The following is a 23,285-nucleotide window of genomic DNA, read 5'->3' as shown; positions in this document are numbered from 1 at the left end:
CTGCATGTCACAGAGCAGCTGAGTGTGTGGGGGGCTTCGAAAGAGAACGTCTCTGTCTATGTGTGTGTGAGAATGCAACTGTGCGAGAAAGGGCGCAGTCCCACACAGTGTGTGTGAATGCATAAAGTACTCCTGTTAGTGTGTGTGTATGAGCCAAGTGAGTGGGGGAAGAGCATGAATGTGTGTGTGTAAGCTCTGATAAAGTTAGACACATTTTTCTTCTAGAACATTTCTCTATTCTCCATTGCAGTCTGAAGACCTGCATTAGTCCACTTGATTAAAAAAAGGCATGTCTTTTGCTGTATAGCAGGGAGGCTTTTTATTAGTGGCACTTGCTTGAATAAGCCAAGGCCTAATAACGTTTCTTTTCACTCTTGTTATACATGATCACATTGATTACTGTTGACCTTCAAGATAAATGAACAATAATCCAGCTCCTAATTCAAAATGTAGTAGAAGGAAACGGAATGAAATTTAACTGAAATATAGAGTGCAATTTGAAAGTCTTCGAAAATGCTTCTCCTTTGAATATTTCTAATATTATGTTTTTCCCCCTATTAAATATTATAGAATGTATAATTTCTTAATATTTGGTATATACTTCTTTTGCTTTAATGACAGTATGCTCTCAAGCTTGAATAGACTCCACAAGTTTTTGCAAAACCTGATGATCCATGTTATCCAGCATGATTTGAAAATGTTTCAATGAGCTCAATGTGTGCTTCATTGGAATAAAAGAAAATCTAATCTTTTGCACAAAGTCAACATAGAGTAATGTCACAAATTACATTTGATTATTGATCTAGACTTATACTAACTTTTCAGTGTTTTAATTTAGTAAAAAACAACAACAAAAATAAACACACACACACACACATCTATATATATATACATTGGCGGCCAAAATGTTGAAATAATGTACAGATTTTGCTCTTATTGAGAAAAATAAAATTGGTACTTTTATTCACCAAAGTGTTATTCAACTGTTCACAATGTATAGTCAGGACATTAATGAAACATGATGGTAAGTTAACAGGCATCTCAAGACAGATTGTCAGATTCATCGGCCAATCAGATTGATTTATTTGTTTGTGTGGGTGTGGTCTTTAGGATATGTCCCAATCCAGGCCTTATAGCTGGCCTCGAGTGACGCAATTACATTTTAAGTGATGAACGCAATTTGAATGCGAAGTGCGCGAGATCTTGCTGATGAGTCAAGATCTTGCTGATGCTGTTATTGTCGATGAGAATGAAATCCTTATCCTGATTTAAAAACCTGAGATGTTCTGCATGATCATGCGATTAATTAATTAAACAGGAAAGGAGGATTGATTTTCACCAAGTAAATTGGTAAGTGCTTTTTGCATTTTATAGCAACATCAGGAGTTTTCTAAGAGTAAATTTGGCTGCTTGAGCATTCAGTGTCAGATCAAGTTTGAAAAGTAACTGTTAACTCTGACGAAACAATTAATTACAAGCACAATTTAAAACGCAAATATTATTAGAGAGCTTTTTCTTGGTATAAGACCTCCTTGGTTCTGCTTTCATGCGTGGACGTTTTTTTTAAAATTTCAATTGGTATTATTAGTTGACTGCATACAGTGTTTTATTCATTGTGAAACTGTGTTTTCTTAATGGCACGAATCGCACTGAAGGACTAGACTTAAAATGAACGAGCCGTGGCTGGTATATATATATATATATATATATATATATATATATATATATATATATATATATATATATATATATATATATCACACACACACACCATAGTATATATTCAGAGTTTTAATCAAAAATTGACTTTTAAGCCCCACTGTAAATATAATCATATATTATGTGAACCAGAATCCTTTTTTGATATCACAGTTGCTTCATTTGGTTGGTGTGACTGCATATTTTACAAACTTGGCTGTGCACCAGTGAACCACACCTGAGTCTACTTGAAAAAATGTGGTCTGGGTTATGGTTACTCTGGTATGATTTGCAATTGGTATGAAAGTAATCTGTCCCTACTCACAAGGTAATCCGTCCTTATTTGCGAAAGTGAACAGCTGAAGACTGCAACAGTGCCCACCCACTTTTTCAGCCCCTCTCGTTTTCCAGAAGTATTTTTCCCATTCTTTTTTGATAGTGATTTCATAAAATCCTTCATAAAAGAGTTCTAAGCCATGAACCAAACCAACCAACTCTGAGGTGAAGTGTCAACATTACAAACTTTGAAGCAAAAAGCATTTGAAAATTGGACAAAAATTAAAAAGGTATTAGGAAGTGTACTAATTAAATGAACTTCAATCCCATGAAGCATTGTGAATCAAACAACTGAATTAAAAGCAATGGAAATATATAAAACTGTTGATTTAAAATCTTTGATTATAAGTATAAGACCAAATTTTGTTCCCCATACTGATGGTTGATGTGAACATAAACTAAAGCTCCTTATCTGCATGATTTTGTGCATTTGTCTGCTGCAACACAATTGGCTGATAAGATAATCACATGAATAAGTAGGTGTACAGGTGTCCCTAATAAAGTGCTGAGTGAGTGCATAAGTAGTTTGAGAGTGTAGGACGACCAACTCTATTGTTCATTCGCAGTGCGTCATGGGAGAAGGATATTGTTGCTGGGCTTTTTTGGTGCACTTTGTTGGCCATGATTCTATGATTAGTGGATTGTTTCCCTTCAGGATTCATGGATAGTTCTTCACCAGGCATTATATTATATAACACAATAATTTGTTTAAATAAGTTAAAATAACAGACTGATGGCTTCAAGAGAAGCATATACAGTACTATCAGTTAACAAACTCGGAGCTCACAGTAGGTCTGTCTTTAAAGGAATATAAGTTTTTGTTAAAAATCAATTCACCTATGGAGAAAATTAATGGGATGGGAGATATAATTAGCATATTTTCATGCTCTCTGTAACATTTATTATAAAATTATGCTGTGAAGGGATATAGACGGGCAAGGAGGAGGCGAGAACCGGCTTGACAATATAAATAATAGTTTAATGTAAAACTGAAACAAAAGACACAAACACACACATGACGTCAGCTGACCAGAAACGATCTCTCTCTCTCTCTCTCTCTCTCTCTCATCGTACCACCTTCCGCAGTCAGCCTTTATCCCTCTCGGAGGCTTAATTAGCCTGATAAGGGACCGGGTGTGAATAATCAGGACCTGGCCCGCCTTCCGCCCTGTCACAAATGCATCTCTCATGGCTGCTTGCCTCTGAATAAATTGCCTTCAAAGAATTGCTTGCATTCTTCGGATTTCTACTAACATCTGAGTTTCTCAGTTCACAAACACACTATGTCGTCTCACCTGGGAGTACCTCCACTTCTGACACTTGATGCTGTCTGGTTGTGGTAGTCCTGGCATCACCTTCTCTAGCTCTTCAAGGATGATGGGCTGCACTGCATCCTTCTCCTCCTCCAGGTGCTGGATGCCAAAGGGCACAGTGGTGTGGACCACGATGGAAGGTCCACAGTCCTTCATCTCTGCAGAGAGATACAGGCACGTTATCAACCAGATGTGTTGGGGCTGCTCATGAAATCATTCACAAACATACACGATTCACAGATCACAGGCTCCAGATCGCAGGCTACAGTGGGAGTGGATGAGCCAAGGAGGAGAAAATTAAAAGTAAAGAAATTTCAAATTTTTTGATGAGTCAGCTATAAGAGGAGTTTAATTAGTATTTCAGACACACACAAAAAAACATGTACCCACACACATACCCAAAAAACATATTTACTTTTTATAAATTAACAAAATTTTTATATTTTATAAGGCAGGACAGGCTGAACACAGGAACGGACGAGGACGATGTGAGAACACAAGAGCAGTTTTATTTACAAAGTGCTGGTATCCAAAAACGTGAATCCAAAGTGAAAACAAATATAAATGACTTGACTAACAACATGAAGTCTAGCACGACATTACACAAACACAATACTTGACAACAGACAATGGAAAACAAGAGGGCTTATATACATGGACATGAGCAGTGCCTGGGAAGTAGAAGTCCTTCTTCTCCTCTTCCACTTCCAGGCCGTGAGCACAGCTGTGGGAGAATCGAAAGGCGGAGCCATGGGAGGCTCGATGAAGGAAGGCAGAGCCGTGGGAGGCTCGATGAAAAGAACACAGGGGACGGAGCCGTGGCAGACTCAGGGGTCATGGTGACTTCGCATGATGGGATAGGCATGCCGGCTCGACAAGGTGGGGCAGATGTGGTGACATGGCAAGGTGGAGCTGCTTGACTAGCCATGGCAGGCATAGCAGCTTGGCTTGACATGGCAGGTGGGACAGCATGGCATGACGAGGCAGATGTGGCTACATGGCATGACATAGTTAATGTAGCAGCAAGGCAAGGCAGGGCCTCTTGACTAGGCATGGCAACATGGCATGATGTGGCAGGAATGGCAGGCGTGGCAACATGGCATGATGTGGCAGACATGGCAACATGGCATGATGTGGCAGACATGGGAACATGGGATGATGTGGCAGACATGGGAACATGGGATGATGTAGCAGGCGTGGACGCTGGTTCGTGGACGCTGGTTCGTGGACAGTGACATACAACTCAGATGTGGCAGCCTTTGTGGGATTGTGGAGTCCCTCATCAGCCAATCCCACAGTAAATGGTGAACCACTAAGACACAGGGCAAAATCAATGTACTGTTCCAGAATCCAAGAAATTCCACCTCCCAGTAGCATGGTATATAAAGTCTCAATTACGCCACATATTCCTCTATGGAACGGTTCTTGGGCGGAGACGCAAGAGAGCAACTGCTGGGTTCTGTAACGTTCAGGCAGGATGAACAGAGGAACGGATGAGGACAATGATGATGTGAGAACTCAAGTGCAGTTTTATTTACAAAGTGCTGGTATCCAAAAGCATGAATCCAAAGTAAAAACAAACATAAACGACTTGACTAACAGCATGAAGACTAGCACAACATTACACCAACACAATACTTGACAACAGATAATGGCAAACGTGAGGGCTTAAATACATGGACATGGGAAACCACATGACAGACAATCAATGACAAGGCTAAACTAATGAACATGATTAACAAGATTACTAAAACGTGAACCAATGACATGACAAGAATGATAACGAGTTAACACTGCAATAATCCAATGAAAACAAGACACATGAACATGGAGGGAAACAGGATATCACATGAACTAAATTTTCCAAATAAAAGACATGAAAAAAAAAAACATTTAAACATGACAATATTTACAACGATGCCACTCGCGAATAAGCTGCCATTACCAGCGTCCGCAAATGACTAGAGTGAAGCTCAATAATGTACTCAAAAGGATTTTTTAGCAAGTCCAATCACTAAACGGAGACGGAATGAGTGAAATGAATGAAACATAAACGGGAGCATACAAGAAGTGACATGAATTGATGAGTTGATGGAACATCAACATGGTGCTGCAGTTGGCCACCTCGGTGTGGAGCTCTCCAATTCTTTTGTTGTTTTTGTTAATTTGTCCTGTGTTTAGTAATCTTTTTCCAGTCAGTTTTACCAGGAACGAACTGCTGAACATTCGGCAGCACATACCAGATAATCTTTTTATTATAACATTTTTCTGGACTAAAACTAAACTAACTGCCAACTAAAATGTTGGAGGCGCAGCTGTCTTGTTTAAAAGCGCTACGAGAGACAGGCGAGGGAAACGAGCCGGTGCGCTGGTTAAACTCAGTAAGCACAGCGTTCGAACAGCACTGCCGAGCATTCTAGCAAATCTCCGCTCTATTCCCAACAAAACGGATGAACTAAATCTCCTCACACGTACAAATAAGGACTTTTCAAACTCTGCTGCACTGTGCTTCACAGAAACTTGGCTGAGTGAAGCCATTCCAGACAGCGCGTTACATCTGCGGGGCTTTTAGCTGTTCAGAGCAGATCGCATCGCTGAGTTAACGGGAAAACGAGAGGCGGTGAAACATGATTTTACATCAATGAAAGTTGGTGTACAGATCTAACAACGTTAAAGAGGATGTGCTCTCCTAATTTGGAAGTGCTCTTTATTTAACGTAAGCCGTAAGAGTTTTCTTAGTTTATTCTGGTGTGTGCACATTGTCCCAAATGCTTGTGGGAACATAGCACTGCAACAGCTGGCTGATCAAATCACAGACCGAGAACAACAATACCCAGACTCAGTTATTATTATTCTTGGGGATTTTAACAAAGCAAATCTCACCCGTGAACTTCCCAAATACAAACAGCACATTACATGCCCCACCAGGGACAGGAATATACTGGATCACTGCTACACAACAATAAAGGATGCATATCGCTCTGTCCCACGTGCAGCTTTGGGACTCTCTGATCATTGTCTGGTTCATCTTTTTCCGACCTACAGGCAGAAATGGAAATCAACAAAGCCAGTAGTAAGGACTGTTAACACTAGAAGGGCCGAGCCACTGTAACCTATGCTTAATGGGTCAGAAGACAGACACATAATGATCGCTAGATAGCGCTTCTTACGTGTAGTCAATGGATTGGTATGTCACAGCCAGTTCTTTCATGATTTCTGCTCATTTATTTGCGTTAACTAAGAATTGAATCTATCTGTTATCTGTTTGAATTATTAATGAATTATCTATATTAATTTTAGCCAAGGCGTGCTTTGTCTTGCAATACAAATTATTATAATATAATTGATCATAATTGTAGTGTATATAGTATAAATAATATTAATAATAATAATAATTTTAGTGCTGTTATTTGTGATTAAATCGTTGAATTCTCGACATCTTAACATGTATTTACATGGAAATAAGCTGAAATAAAAGCTTTCTTTTCTGTGCATGTGTTTACACGTACATGTGCGTGTAATCTGTCATTACCTTGACTGTAATTAATATTAAAATACCATTCATGTATTTTCAGTCTTTAAAAAACTATTTTCATTGAATAAATGTAATTCTTTAAGACCAGATTTATTCTGTTTGCCTTACCGTTTCAGAATATTTAAGGAGTCATTATTTTTATCTTATTATTATAATTATTATTATGATATAAGAACAATGATAATTATTTTTTTGTGTGTGCGCAATTAAGTCCAGTTTATTCTTGAACAGATTTCATGTTTATAAAAAAAAAAAAAGTTGGCCTATAAATGCTTATAGACTGAAATTATCAACATTCTGTATACAGTTGATCCAGATCCATTTGTCCTGGTAACACTGTCTTACATTTATCTTAGGATATGGTTGCATATTTAGTTTGTATAATTTCGTTCTCGTTTGGCATAAATTACATTGTGATCGAAGGCCTGTAGCTGGAAGAGTCCACTTCCGTGTTTCTACGCCAAGAGGTCTAAATATCAACGAGTGGATAGGAGACATTTTTGTAATGTGTGATCCAACCTACCATAATACTTTTACATTTACATTTATGCATTTGGCAGACACTTTTATACAAAACGAATTACGGTACACTTATTACAGGGACAATTCCCCCGGAGCAACATGGACTTAAAGTGCCTTGCTCAAGGTCACAATGGTGGTGGCAGTGGGGATCAAACCAGCAACCTTCTGATTAACAGTTAGGTGCTTTAGCCCACTATGCCACTACCACTCTATGATACAATCACATTTGTTATATACGGACACACATACCCACGTTTGTTTTATTAAAATAGTGATTTTTACATTTGTTTTATATTTTACTGCCAACTAAGCTATTGAATCAGTACTTTGAACTGTGAATGTTGGGATGTTTGTAACTCCACCATATACATTTCCAACATCCCGACCCCCTCTCCGACACACACACACACAATAGAATGCTAATGTGGGCAGTCCAAAGATTTTGTTTTGGCTAATGGCCTTGATCTGCTGCTACTGCAGCTGTACTTTTTATTTTGTTGTAATTATATAACAGATTTGTACTAGATTTGCACTGGGTATGTGTGTATGTATGTAGGTGTGTGACTGCGTGTGGATGAACGTATATGTATAATTATTATTATTTATTTTATTATAATTATCTATGTCTTGCTGCTGTTTTTGTATAGTTTTTTGTATTGTTATGCACTGGAAGCTCCTTTCACGAAGAAAAAATTCTTTGTATGTGTAAGCATCTCTCATCTGATTTTATTCATTGTGCCAACAATGGTGGTTTTGTTCACCAAAAGATTGTTTGCCAGTTGCAACGAGGTGAAGAAATTGTCTGTCGTTACATTTCTTCCCTTTCCCAGGAAAGGCTCGACCAGATGCTTTACAACATTGTCCAATAACCGCTGGCCAGTCAGCCTACTGTCATCTTTCCCAAGATAGGGATGTGCGTTCAGCATGTATTTTGTTTCAAAATCAGCGGCCACCCAGAATTTGATTTATTATTGGTTTATTGGCCATGTACTGTGTGAAACAACTGCACGCCTTGGTAGGGAACAGTTGTTCATCAACTGTTATGTTCTCACCTGGCATGTATGAAGCAATGTTTTTTTTCACAAATTTGTCAAAATCTCAGATAACATGGCAAATCTATCTGTCACAAGGCGGGAAGCTCTCGTGTTATTGTCATCAAAGCGCAGAGAGCGCATGATATCTCGGAATTTCTGTCGCAACATTGTCTCTTTGAAAAAAAGAGTGTTCAAATTCATTAGACCAAAAGTCACCCAATCTCATGCTTTTGCCTCCCGTAACACCTCTCACATAAACGTGACCAATAAATGCTTTTAGTTCGTCATCTGACAGTTTGAACTTTTCAACATTATTCTGCCCAGCTTCTGCATCAGTGTACTTTCGTATGTTTTGCAACATTTGTCCTCATTTCAAGCTGGCAACCTGCCAGCAAAAGTAGTGGGGGAAACTTTCTGTCTCCGTATAAGGATCATCAATCGATGTGTGTATGCGGTGTGCACAGCTATTAAAGAAAAAAAAAATATGCAGTGTTATATCAAGGTTTACATATGATACATTCCTGATATTCAATATTTTGAACAATCATCTAATCAAAAGCATCGCCATCACAACTGCATTATGTCCCGCATATTTGTCCAGCAACTTTTAACGACCAACTCAACTTGATTGTCATCTCAAATTAATTTTAGCTTCATAATGCAAATGTACATTTTCTGAAGAAGCAGTAAATGCGATCAGAGGTAAAGATGGTTATATTTAAAGTATTTAAATGTTTTAAAATGTTCAAAAGCTCGTTTTCCGAAAGTGATCTCAGCATTGGAAAAATAGTTCTGATTGTTTCTAGTCTTGAAAAAAAGTGCAGAAAATTCTGAAAATGTTATTTAGCTGATTAGTAAAGCTAATTTAAGTTTGGGTAAAGAAAAGGCATATAAAGGTTCCAAACAATTTACAGCCATCTCTTCTCCAGACCACGGTTTCTCGTGATATCATCTAAGGGCACACCAAATCCCATGATCTAATACCTTACAGGCGAAGCTGATCAGCAGAGCCATGACCCATGAATGAGACCAGGCCTGATATATTACACTTGCACATAGTGTAGTCATCCCTCTAAAGACACTACTTTAAAACACATATTTAACAAGATTGGGGGAAATAATGCTTTATTGGGTTCAATAAAAATGGGCTGTGATTAAGCAGCTGGAGATGGAGTGACTTGGGCCAATGATTGAAAATGGGTCAATGATGTTGTATCTCATCGTGGACCAAAACCTGAGAACCAAGGGCTGGGTCTAAATAAGACCAAAGAGACTGGATAAATCATAATATTAAAGCCACTGGCAGATTCACATGGTTAACACATCAGCTTTATTTTTACTTATAAGGAGGGGCTTTAACAGTCAGTTAAAAAATATCTATTCTATTCAGTAACATTTTGTGGATCAACGGGGAACAATGAGCCATTTAAATCAAGACTACTGGCGTGCAGCAAGAGAACATGGTGTTTGAGGATGTATGATTGTAGGAAAAGCTTCCAAATATTAGCTGCGAAGCTGGCATGGTTCTAGTGAAGGAAAGAGGAAGTAATTTTGTCAGTTGTATTCAACTTGATTATATAAGAGTTTACTAGCATTTCAGTGAAATGAAAGCGAGCACTACCTAACTTTCTGATTTTACTTACTAACAATCAGTCATAATCAGCAAAAGTTAACGAGGGAAGGAATAATTGACATGGCCCAAAAAAGTATTATTTCTGAAGGTAAAATTATTGTTCTAACCAGTCAACATGGGGTTACATTTTTATATATCATGTAAATGATCTCTCATTTTGGACGATGGTGGAAGAAAACTTTTTTTCCCCCCCAGAATACTCAACAAGCTTTAAGATGGTGCCAAATATACAAAGTTCTCTGAAAACTACAGTATGTGGTGGACATCTTGTTTCAAAATCTGAAAGATTTTTGATTTCACTTCAAATTACACAAGCAAAATTTAATGAAAGGATTATCTTTACAAATATGGACATGTCATAAAGGTTTAGTGTTGATTGCTGTTGAAAATAACTCAAATGAAAGTGCTAACCTGTAAGTATTAGGTTGACTTTAGCTGACCAACTCAATAGTTTTACATATACCAGCATAGGGCCAAAATGGGAAAGGCCAAAATAAGGCATGGTCATTTTCCATTAGCAGAACATTCAGACTATATTTGGGCCGGGGGGGGTGGCATTCTAAAATAAAAATAAAAAAAAAACTGTGTTTATGTATATGTAAGTGTGCATGTGCCAGAATGTAACCATGTGCATGCAAGAGAAAGAAGCCATGGAGCGTGGGCAGAGGGCTGACATTGTGCCCGCTGGTTGAGTCACTTATTTCTTAGTGGGCGCAGAGCTTGTCGCAAAGTTCACAGGGTAAATAGGACACTGCATATATAATCTGACAGAAATAACTTACATTTCTAGAATTAACACCTAATTACATTTGAATTAATTCCACTTTACAAACAAATTTATATTTTATAGCCCCATTTGGAATGGATGAGTTTTCCTGGAGGTTTGGTAAATTAATGTTTCACAGACGTTCTGGTACCTTAAAGGAATATTCTGGGTTCAAAACATGTTAAGCTCAAATCAACAGCATTTACCATACAAATATCTTCTGATTTGTACCTCCTTTTCTCAAAAAAATCTAGCTTACAGTGAGGTACTTAAAATAAAAGTGAATAGAGAGGGTTTAAAAGGTAGAAATGTGAACCTTTTTTATAAAATGCATAAAAGCACTTTAATTCTTCTGTTAAAAACCCATGCATTATTTGAGCTGTAAAGTTGTTTAAATATGAATTTTAACAGTCGTTTTATGGTTTGTTGACAATACATCGTCATGGCAAAGAAGTTGTAAATTTGGCTATAACTTTACACAGAAAAGGTTAGTAAGCAATTTTATCACACTAAAAACATGCTTACATGCATTTTGTTTATTGTTGTATTGTGGCTATATTTTTTAAACAGTATTTTAACATTTACAGATTGGCCCCATGGACTTCCATTGTAAGTGCCTCATTGTAACCCAGATATTTTCTTTTCTTAAAGAAAAGGTCAGGTTTTCAAGTCCAAAATAATTTATGGGGTAATAAATATTATTCCACAAATGCTGTCGATTGAGTTTAACTTGTATTGAACCTGGAATATTCCTTTAAATATACTCAAATTAAATTTTCACAATTCTAGTTACAACCACAAAACCTAATTATTACATACAAATTAACGAATAAATTAATATTATATAGCCCTATTCTGACTATTCTTGTTTTCCAGCCATACTGTGATTTCAATCCCGCCTGAATCGAAAACTTCTGTAAAAAAATACTGAAGAAATTGTAAACATACTGTAAAATTAAAAAAATTTCGTCCAACTTCTAATGCTGTCTAGATAGGACTGTCTGTGACCTTTGTTGAACACCATATGTAAAGCAATTCTTTTGACTGCCTGGTGCACCTTTCGTATATAGAGAATTTATACTTAATAATATATGTGCACACATCCAGAGGACATGACCTTCCTCAGCAATGCCCACATCCAGATTAACAAATACTGCGGTAATAACTACATAATACTCCCAATTCCATTCGTATCAGTACATGAAATATCAGACACCCCTATGTTGACTGTAACTTAAAAAGTTGTTTTGTAACAAATTCCATATGAACAGATGGAATACATTTTCATGGTCATTTTAGTATTTTGGTAAGTATTACACTTTTCTAAGAAGTTTCAGGCTTCTTTATGTAATCAACCTTGCATCATTAATGAACCAATTCTGATTTTGGCAAACCATCATCTAGCCCTGATCTAACTCCCTCTCGATTTACCGAACCGCACTAACGTGCTCCTTGCCAGACACTAAGGAACACAATAATAGCTTATGTTGCAGACAGCCAAAAAGTTTTCAAAAAGAGCTTGGGGTGCTCTGTGAGATCAGGCGCAGACCTACTTTACTGGAACTACAAGGTAAACACAATACAGAAATGAAAATGAAGATTAAAGTATGGCCGTGTGCAGGCTGAGGAGTGGAAGGTTTTCTGGCCTATAAGAACAGCACAGCAGAATGCTAAATTTACCAGCTCTCCTAATTATGATGTTGCCCTCAGAAACACTGAAAACACTGGAGTGAATGGAAGGTGACAAGTGGGGAGGCTGTTTTCATGAGACCAATTCCAGTGGGCTCTTGCAGATAAATGGTCGTGAACTGAAACGAAAAATATTTGCTAACAAAACCACATACACAAACTTTTGTAGGACACATGCACAAAGCTCATACAGCAAACACACACAAGACAAATGTATGTTTAGAACACATGAGCTTTGTTCCATAACCTAGTGAGCTGCCTCAATTCTTACTGTCCACATAAACAGCTACCTTCTTTTGTAGCATCTTTACTAATGTGTTGTTTATTTATTGTTAATTACAATGGATTTTAAATAGACTGATAAATGGTTATAATTAATCAATGTATCCTTAGAAATGACAAAAAATTACATTAATTATCTGCAATATTGTCCTTGATAGTGCTTTGGATATGATTGAAAAGAAAATAAGACAATGAACATCCATGTAGACATAAAACACATAAAACCACTACTATCACTCTAACATTAACTTTCATAAAATGATTTATTCTCATTGGCTGATGCACGTTCCAAGTGTGTGACAACTGACAATTCTGAATGTGTAATGGCAGCTTTATAAACGAGATTCTTAATCAGAGGGCATAAGGAAATAGGAAAATGCACACAGGAGCGTTTTGAGGTGGAAAACCTGAAAAATTTCTTTAGCACATGTAAAAAAAAAAATAATAATTTAATAGTCTCTCATAAATTATTCCTTACATAACACGCATGTCCACACACAATCCAGGCAGCTGTATGATAGCCCTAGAGAGCAGGGATGGTGGGAGCAACTATGGAGGAGAGAGATCGAATCAAAATTTGCAAATGAAAATCACATACCTCTGTGTTTCTGTGATTTTAAAGTACAATAAGAAATCAGTGTCCAGAAAATAGTGCCTACATTTTTTAGGAGTTAATTCGGTCTTAGAATGCAGGGTTTTTTTGGGGAGTGAATTTAGCTGTAGAAGGTAGTTTTTATTTTACCTGAATTTTTCAAAACAGCTTTCCAAATACATCCTTCAGATCAAACAGTCAGATAGTCCCACCCCCAACTCACCACATTGGTTGAGTAACGTTGTTGGGTGGGGTCTAAGTGTGTCACTCAAAACAAATAGAAATGGTGTTTACAGCTTTCGAGATCATTTATTTATCAACGGCTTACTTATATTCGTCTCTGCATATTACATAAGCAGGGAAAGAAGTATTTTATCTCTCAAAAAGTTTCATCAGCTTTAATTCAGCCATATAATGCAGTTGTCACTACCTGAATTTTTCAGGAGTGAATTTGGTTGTAGAATGCAGTTGTCATTACATTAGTTTTTTTTGGTGTGAATTCGGTGTAGAACGTTTGTCACTACCTGAATTTTCGGGAGTGAATTTGGTTGTAAATTTACTACCTGAATTTATCAGGAGTGAATTCGGTTGTAGAAAGCAGATGTCATTACCTAAATTTTTGGGTGTAAATTTGATTTAAATTTACTACCTGTATTTTTCAGGAGTGAATTTGGTTGTATAATGCAGTTGCCATTACTTGAATTATGCGGGAGTGACTTCTGTTATAGAACGTGGTTGTCACTTGCTGAAAGTTTCAAGAGTGAATTTGGTTATAGAATGCTTTTGTCACTCCAGTTAATAACCAAACTACGCATGTACAGAATGGGATTAAGAACTCAAAAGAGGAGTGACAACCATGTTTATCTGCAGTGTGTATGTGGCTGGTGAATGAAAGAAACATGAAAGCAAAAAGAAACCAAAAAGACAGAAAAACCAAAAGATGTGAGTCAAAGCAGGAGATAGAGATGAGAGGGGGGAAATATGAAGGCACTGACCTAAATTGCGCTTTTTATCATCTATGGCGATGAAACGAATGCAGGGATTATTGAAGACATACTGGGCTGCCCAAGGGACATCGATCCGCACGCCAGCTTTGTAGAAGAGTCCAAGTGCATAGCGGGAAGAATAACTGACAGCCTCCAGCTTCCTCCGCTGATTCTCCCCCATCACTGAACAGACACAAACACAGCAGCACAGAATAAAGCCTCTGGGCCCCAGTTAGCTCATCTCATCTACACTTCTCTCTGTTCAATTCAGACAGCCACCAGCAACAGTGTTTTTGAAGAACTAGCCTTCAGATCGCACAGATCAAATGAGAGAAATGCTGTGCCACTAACTCACAGAGCTTCCACAGCACCAGGTCTGACAACATACTTCCCTGCTAACAAGAGCAGCAAGTTGGATGCTTGAACCAGTGTGTGAACCACAACAGCCATGCTGTTCACCAGTAAAAAAATCCTGGCCTTGCGAGATTAATTTAGTTAAAGAGATCAACCAAAAATGAAAATTCTGTCATCGTTTGCTCACCTTCCTGTTGTTCTAAACCCATGTGACTTTCTTCTGAGGCTAACATCTCCATTTGTGTTCCACAGTAGTAAGATAGTCAATTGGGTTTGGGACAAAATGAACAAACGTAAATTATTACATTTGTATTTGGAGGGGGGTGGCAAGTCCTTTTTGCAGATGAGGTTTAAACAGACAGTGAGTGATGCTGAAATGAGAAAACAGTGAATTAATGCCTCTTGAGCTTTTGTTAATATAACTCAGTCTTTTTTATTATTTTTATTCTGCCCTTGTTTCCAGTCTGGAACACCTGTTATTTATTGGAAATAAGCAGTCACACTATGGCCTGCTTTAGGTATTTAGGGCCCACAGGTACTGAGTATAGTAAAGGTTAAAGGTCACCCCTGTGGAATTAAATGTCTATTTCTACGCCAAGATACCCCTGTTTGCTGTGAGAAAAAAGGATGTTCAGAGAAAAGCAACATCATTCCAATAAGCAGTATCTTCCCCTAAAGCAACAAAAAGATGTTTGGTCAAAAGAGATTAATAAAACGGTAACCCATCATTTTCCCTTTACACATCTGCTATCCAGGAGCGGTTCTAAGGGGCCAGTGCTTGGACTTGAGAGCTCCTGTAATTATGTGCTTCAGTTCTAAAAAAAAAAAAAAAAAAAAAAAAAAAATTATTTACGTGTTTGTTGTGTGTTTTTTTGTATTGGTCTTGATCAGTCATTTTTGTTGTCTTGTTCATTGCAAGACATTTTATTTATAGTTTTACATATACATACGCTATCATTCAAAGGTTTGGAATCACTATGAACTTTTATGTTTTTGAAAGAATAATTTTATTTACAAAGGATGCTTTAAATATATCAACTTACTATTTCTATTTAAATAAATCCTGTCTTCTTCAAACTCTGTTCATCCAGGATTCCTCCACTTACAACGATACTTCAGGCATTTTAGCAGTCAGTTTATTCTATATCTTCAGGTAGTTTCATCTTATGCTTTCTGCAGCACTTAACAAAGATGTAATTTGCCAGTATGTCACTTCTCATGGACCTTAGGATTAAACATTTCTATCAACAGCTCAACACCTCAAGCTTAGATTCTTCCATCCATGATAATAAATTCTAATAATTACCATCCAATCATTAAGCTCATTGCTCATTCTGCACTTCTCTCTTTAAATGTTCAAACGCTCAACACTATGCACAGCGACGTATCAAATTTTAATGAGAGCAGTAATTGTAAGCAAATTTTTCATGCCAGGGCAAAGCGCAAGTGGGCATGGGTGGGAATGCCTGCACTACATGTGGGAGTATGCACGCAAAGCATAATTTGCTATTTTCCTGAGAAATATGTCATGGTGCAAAGACATCTGACCGCGTCTACTCTCGCCACAAAGTCTAAACTCAGTTCCTGCATTTGCTGGGATTTCACCATCAGATGATATCAAAGAGCAATCAATCACTAGAGAACACATACAACACATACATCGTGGACCAGAGTAGTAAAGCTGACAATACAGTCACAGAGCAGCTTAAGACGTAGCGCTCTTAAAATGGGGCCCCCTGTGTAAAAGACCACACTTTTACAGATGAAATTGGTGTTTGGCATGTACTATTCATCAAAGTGGATAGTTTAGGACATTTGACGAGTCTGTTTCTCTACACTATATACTCTGATGTACTTGTCCTCTTGATTTTGTGCATCTGGGACATCTGCTTCCCTCTCTGTCATGGTTAGATCCAGTATGCTTTGTTTTTTAAGAGAGCAAAGAATGGATTAACCTTTATCTCTTAAAAAGGATGGGTGGATAAATCCCAATGTATCAACACTTCTGATAGTGATGATATATAGAGAATTTTGAGCCTCACATAAAAACATTTTAATTAAACAAGTTTTTATAATCTAGTGATATTATTTATTTACAATTTTTTCTTCAGCTCATCTTAGCACGAGAACTGCTGAAAGACACACACAGTCACGAATGACGTATCTGCTCAGTTCTCATTCAAACAGAGGGAGCAGTATGTAATGCTGTCGCTGGTAATGACAAAGACGATGACGTGTGATGAACCCAAGTGCAGTTTTATTCTCAAATGTGTGAGAATGCCGAGGCGTTGCTATGACATGGCATGGAGCAGGCTCAGGCGTGGCTGTGGCATGGAGCAGGCCATGACGTGGGACTCGGGCTTGGCTGCCATGACGTGGGACTCGGGCTTGGCGGCCATGACGTGGGACTCGGGCTTGGCGGCCATGACGTGGGACTCGGGCTCGGCATCCGCCTCCCCCACAGTGAATGTACAACCACTTATCTGCAGGGCAAGGTCGATTTACTGAGCCAGATTGAGGGGACTGCGACCACCAGGCATAAAGGAGGAAACCGGCTCACTCAATCCCACCCGGAAAATGTCCTTGAAGGCGACTTCATTAAAGTCCACCCAGCAGGCCAGAGTGCAGAAGTCCACCACATCATTTTCCAGGGATCGATTCACCTGGTAAAGACGCAGGAGATGAAGTGCCGAGTTCATCTTGCGATGGTCAGGTATTCTGTAACACTGTCGCTGGCAATGACAAAGACGATGATGTGATCAACCCAAGTACAGTTTTATGCTCAAGCGTGAAATTCCAAAGCCGTAACTCCCAACGTGAACAAAATACAAAACATGAAATTGACTATAACTTGACTTGACATAAACAATCCAACAATGTTACACTTACAATACCTACATGAACAAGCATGAGGCTTAAATACATGGACAAGGGAGAAACGTGACAATAAAAACCAATGACAAAACAGAACTGATAACAAGACAATAAACCAATGAATGCAAGACACATGAACATGGAGGGAAACATGAAATCACATGACCAGGGGACCACATGACGTGAAACACATGACGTGAAACACATGAACAAACACATTAAACATTACACAGTGCTTAGAGCTTAGGAAATGACAGAACAACAAACTGCAGCTGGAGTTAATTCACACTAAAAAAGGACAAATCTAAATGTGACATTTATTAGATTTGTTTGCAAGTTTATTTACATTAAACTTTGTTAAAGCATTTAGAATTTTCTCTAATTGTTGTTAATAAATGATACCATTACAAAAATAAACCATGGGTTTACTATAGTTACTTTAGTAACCATGACTATATTAACCATGGTTTTGTGGTGCAAATTATGGTTTTACTTTAGTAAGATTGTAGTAACCTTGACTGTATTATCCATGACTGCAGACATGTATTTATTTATTTGGCCAAAACTATGCTTTTACTACAGTAATATTGTAGTAACCATGACTGTAGTAACTATGATTTTTGGTAGAAATCACGTTTTTGATAAAATTAAATACGGTTTTACTATAGTAATAATGTAGAATCCATTAGTAACTATGGTTTTATTTGTAGTGACTGTAACATGACTGTAGTAACCATGGTTAATTTAGTTGTTATTATGTTTTACTACAAATACCATGGTTAAACTATGGTTATTATCACAGACCTATAATACAGATACAGTATAAAGATAAGTGGTTACTGAAGTAAATCCCTGGTTAATCCAAAGTTTAAACAAAACAGAAGTCAAATCATTTTCCATTGTAGGCCTATAAATGTAAAAAAGATGGGTTGTAAATATAATAGTTCAAATTAAAACATTTTTTCCAAAGAATTTGCAAAAACAAAAAATTCCATTTAATAAAGGTATCAGTAAGGGCGATATTGGCCTTGGTAGTACTTGGTATCGAATTGAAAAGAAGATAAGTGGTATTGTCCATCACTACAATAGACTGATGAGTTTCTAAATGAAAATTAATTCCATTCAATTCTACTTCTAAGTGTAAATCGACTTGTAATAAATGCAAGAGCACTCAATACATCTATACTCTATAACACAATGGTTTTTAACTGTTTCTTAATAATAAGAAACGTTTCTTAATTAAAAGTTTCTCGAATGCTAAAAAAAAAAGAAAGAAATGGGGCTTTGCCATCACAGATAAAAGTTTAATTTTAAAATAAATTAAAATATAAAACATTAATAACGGTTTTGGCACTTTTATTTTTTTTGTATTATAAAACATACCTGAACATTTTTTTTTTTTCAAAAGCAAAACGATCGTGTATATAGTTTTTTACATAAATAGGATAGGACATGGTTTTGCACAAAACTGGCCTCAAACTGGCCCAAATTAGTTTTTGTTCATTCAAAAACGTACGCTTCTCTTTTTCTTTGAATGTATCAACAGATCATATGAAAATACGTGGCTGTGTGGTTTGCAAAATGACAGAGATGCCACGCAAACCCCTCACATTCTTGGTCGCTGTAATTTTTTGGTCACAGTGAACACATCAGAACAGTGCTAGTTCAATTAGAAAGCAACTGACAGAATACGTATGGATGGACAACAGAGGTGAAGCAGTCACATGACTATGCCTGGACATGTCCCTATTATCAATTTCTATGTCATTACGGAACATCTGGGGGAGATTAGGAGCATGTAAATGTGCCCATTGGTACAGAGACTATCTGGTGCACAATCTGAGCGTGGAAGGCCCAAGGATAATACAAACCCTGTCTGCTGAATCCATAAAAAGGATTTCTTTTTTCTCATGGTAATGGAATCTGGTTACAGAACACGCCATTGTTAATCGGCATAAAAGATCCCGATGCAGGAAGGGTTATCTAATGAAATGGATACGAGAACACTTTTTACCACATTAAACCATTTAAGTTGTCAGAAATCACTTTTGGTAGAGCCGGACAATCAGTACGAAACAACATTAATGAATCATCCTCTTTCAAAAGGTATGTGACGCTCTTCGACTTTCATTTCAAGTAAAACGAGACCACCTATTTGGTGGTCTGAATGACTTCAGCTTAGCCACAACTATTGAGATGTTTTTAGAGCTATACTTTCAACATAAAAAGTATAGGCTATGTATTTTCTGGCTGCAACACCAAGTAAAGCTCAGTCATGGTGTAAAGTGGATCCAAGACATATTGTGGATACAACAATAGAAATATTGGTCAAAAGTATTTGTACACTTTCACACTGCCAAAAGTGGAACATGTATATAGTTAATGTGATGAGCTACACCTGTGGTTACTCTTCTAGCCTGCGGAGACCCGAGCGTGACTGCTGTGTGCATTTTCCATTTCCCATTTTGATTTGTCACTAGAAGCACCTAATAATCATGCAAACACTGATGGCAACATATGTGGACAGCGTGATTAAGTTGTGAAATTTTAATAATACCAAGCTATATAAAGTTAGTTTTTTTTTTACCAAATTGTTTCTTATGTTTCCAGGAGTGTTGGTTATTCATGTTTTTGAGACATTTCAGACATTACATCAGAAATATTCATAATTAATTCTGATTCAAAGTAATAGCCAGCATCATCCAATCACTACCAACTATGATAAAATAAAAGTTTACATTATATATTCTGAATCTATGTGCTGATTTCCATTGACCCATGTCTGCCAAACATGTTGAGTGGTCCAAACATCATCTGCAGCCTGAAATTTAACTTTTTATCAGATTTTAGTATTACATGCACTTGTGTTTAGCAGGGTGGCGTTTCGTGATATATTGCTCAAATAAAATACAAAAATGGCATACTGGATGAAACTAGAGACTCGAATCTTTTAACTCAAACAGGTTTCAATGAACAAACTACCAGATGTAGTTTTGTTGGCATTTCTCCCTAAGAAAACTCTGCTGTGGACAGCACCATGTTCTTTTGTCACATAACTCACACTTTGTAACGTTTGTCAAACATTTTACATTTACTGACAACACAGATTCTCCTAAACTGAGATCAGTTGGTTTAAATTAATTTAAATTATGCGTTGTGAATGAAATAATCTATTTAAAAACTATGGAAAAATATAAAACTTTTAAATGGGTCATCACATTAGCATTTAAATATTCCTTGATCTTTTGACATATAAGAGGTCATTGTACTTTAAAAACATACTGTAAGTTTCAGAACTCAAAACTTCCTCCTCACTGCAAAAAGAGCATTTGTTAAAACCAAGCTGCCAAAACGACTCTTTCTCTACTTCCTCAACAATTTGATGTCACACTGTGGTGGACATTTGCATCTGACCGCCTCCAAAACAACACATCAGGGAATGCCTTCTTTACCTTTAAACACTTCTGTATCCCAGTAACAGTGAGCTGGCAAGGAGAGAGCAGGTCAGTCAATCATAACAGAGGCCGTTTACGGTCAAGTCTTAAAGGAGAAGCAGGACCAAAACTGAGTGTTTTTTACAGATGATGGAGAAGAGCATTAAAAACAGGCAAATATCCAGACCTATGGTGCAGTCGAGCATGCTTTTGGCATTTTAAAGAGCTGATTCAGGTGCCTGGATTACAGCAGTGAAGTGATGTTGTACAATCCCAGTAAATTTTGCCACATTCTCTACAACCTAGAACTTGAACCTACTCACAATTTCAGGAATTATGCCATGCTAATTGCATTCAAAATGACCGTTTTGCACATATTTGCAAAGTTTCTTTACTGAATCAAATGCTAAAACAACGCTAAAAAACACTATCAGCAGGCACAATTAATTTTTAGTAAATTCCACTATAAGAGACATACGCCTGGATTTCAAGTTACTTCCAGTAAAAAGCTGCATAAACTGCCAGCAAATTAGCCATCACCTGACTGTGAGCATTTCACTCGTCTAACCTGAAAAATCCAACCATCTGCAGCTCTATGGCAGGAACCGGAGGCTAGACATTGACACGTTTTTGGCTGTGAGATTGACTACATTAGTATCTGTGAGTGTGTGTGCGTGCTTGCAGCTCTGGGACGAGAAGGTTAACTTTTTCCAATTGGCCGCTCGGGGACATGTGTTAAACTCTGTGCTCATGGCCCTTGATTTGGGAGTGGGTGAAACGTTCACTCTAACTCAGCATGTAGACAAAGCAATGCTTAATCAATGCAGGCCACAGCAGACAATGACTCCTACAGCACCCTGTCTTCAATGACTGCACTAAAAGGAATATTCCAGATTCAATACAAGTTAAGCTTAATTGACAGCATTTGTGGCATAATGTTGATTGCCACAAAAAATGTATTTAGACTCGTCCATCCTTTTCTTTTTCAAAAATCGTGGTTACAATGAGGCTCTTACAATGGAATTGAATGGGACCAATTTGGAGGGTTTAAAAGGAAGAAATGTAGAGTTTGTAATTTTATAAAAGCACTTACATTAATTCTTTTAAAACTTGTGTATTATTTGAGCTGTAAAGTTCTTAAAATCATTGTTTTTAAGGTCTTTTTAGGGTTTGTTGACATTACATCATCTTTGCAACAAAGTTGTAAAATTGGCTATAACTTTACACAGAAAAGGTTAGTGTTAACATACTTATTGTTTAGGACTTGTGGTTATACTTTGGAAAAAGTGAGTATTTTAACATTCAAAAACTGGCCCCCATTCACTTCCATTGTAAGTGCCTTTACTGTAACCCAGATTCTCTTCATGCGAGGAACAGACGGAAATGTAATAAATGTTTTTATTGATAATCTTCCCCTCCGAAATGGACTACAAAACACATATGGCACGCTGACAGAATTGCTGCTAATGCTGTTTTCCATACAACTCAGAAAGTTGGAATTTCCAATTTCCTACTTGGAACAGTGCAATGAAATACCACATAAAGTCAGACTTCCAACTTGGAAACTTGGGCGGAAGTCCTCAACTATGATTTAGTAGAAATGCAAACATTTCGGGACCCAGAGAGATTTACATGGTTATTGATAAACATTCACATTTAAGCAAACAGAAAACATTGATATATTAAAGTTCCATTTGATGATGATAAAACTTGTTAAGCAAACTTTTGCAGAGACAGGTGAGTAAAATTCAGAACATTATACTCTCTTTTGATAATCGTACACAAGTAGAACTAATGCTAGCAATGCATAGAATTGTTTATTCTCTGCAATTTGGTCATCTCCGCTGACAGTCAAACACATACTAACATAAACGAAGTATTGCCGTTTTGTTTCCTTGTACATCATTTTCAGAGCATAGAAAGTATGAATCCAACTTTGAAATGGAACGCAGCATATATTTCACTGGTTCTCATTTTCATTGCTTTCAAACCACTTTTGATTTGAGAGCTATGCAAGGGAAGATTTTGAGTGAATAACAACTTAAATGTCTGTTTTTTCCTCACTCAAATTTATGATAATGCTTTAAAATATTATTTTTATTTTGGGTGAATTATTCCTTTAACCAAAAGCAATGACATGTCATTACTATGCAAAAACTTGAGTTTTTTTAATTATAGAAGGGCATGTGAAAACTGTGAATGTAAAGGTTTCAATCTTTTATCAAAATAAGGCTCTA

General features: G+C 37.2%; 1 protein-coding gene across 2 annotated transcripts in view; it reads right to left on the bottom strand.

Annotated features, from left to right (window-relative positions):
* Positions 1-23,285, bottom strand: part of LOC127627077 (renalase-like) — a 74,225-nt gene that overhangs the window by 5,786 nt on the left and 45,154 nt on the right. For both annotated transcript variants that reach the window (XM_052103300.1, XM_052103301.1), the window contains exons 5-6: positions 14,396-14,569; positions 3,330-3,505 (exon numbers count right to left, since the gene is read on the bottom strand). In XM_052103300.1, the coding sequence (XP_051959260.1) occupies positions 3,330-3,505; positions 14,396-14,569 (350 nt within the window). The remainder of the gene's footprint in view (positions 1-3,329; positions 3,506-14,395; positions 14,570-23,285) is intronic.

The sequence above is a fragment of the Xyrauchen texanus genome, chromosome 33 (assembly GCF_025860055.1).
Source record: "Xyrauchen texanus isolate HMW12.3.18 chromosome 33, RBS_HiC_50CHRs, whole genome shotgun sequence".
NCBI lineage: Eukaryota > Metazoa > Chordata > Actinopteri > Cypriniformes > Catostomidae > Xyrauchen > Xyrauchen texanus.
Note: the sequence above shows the minus strand (reverse complement) of the source record. Positions and strands in the feature narration are given on the sequence as shown.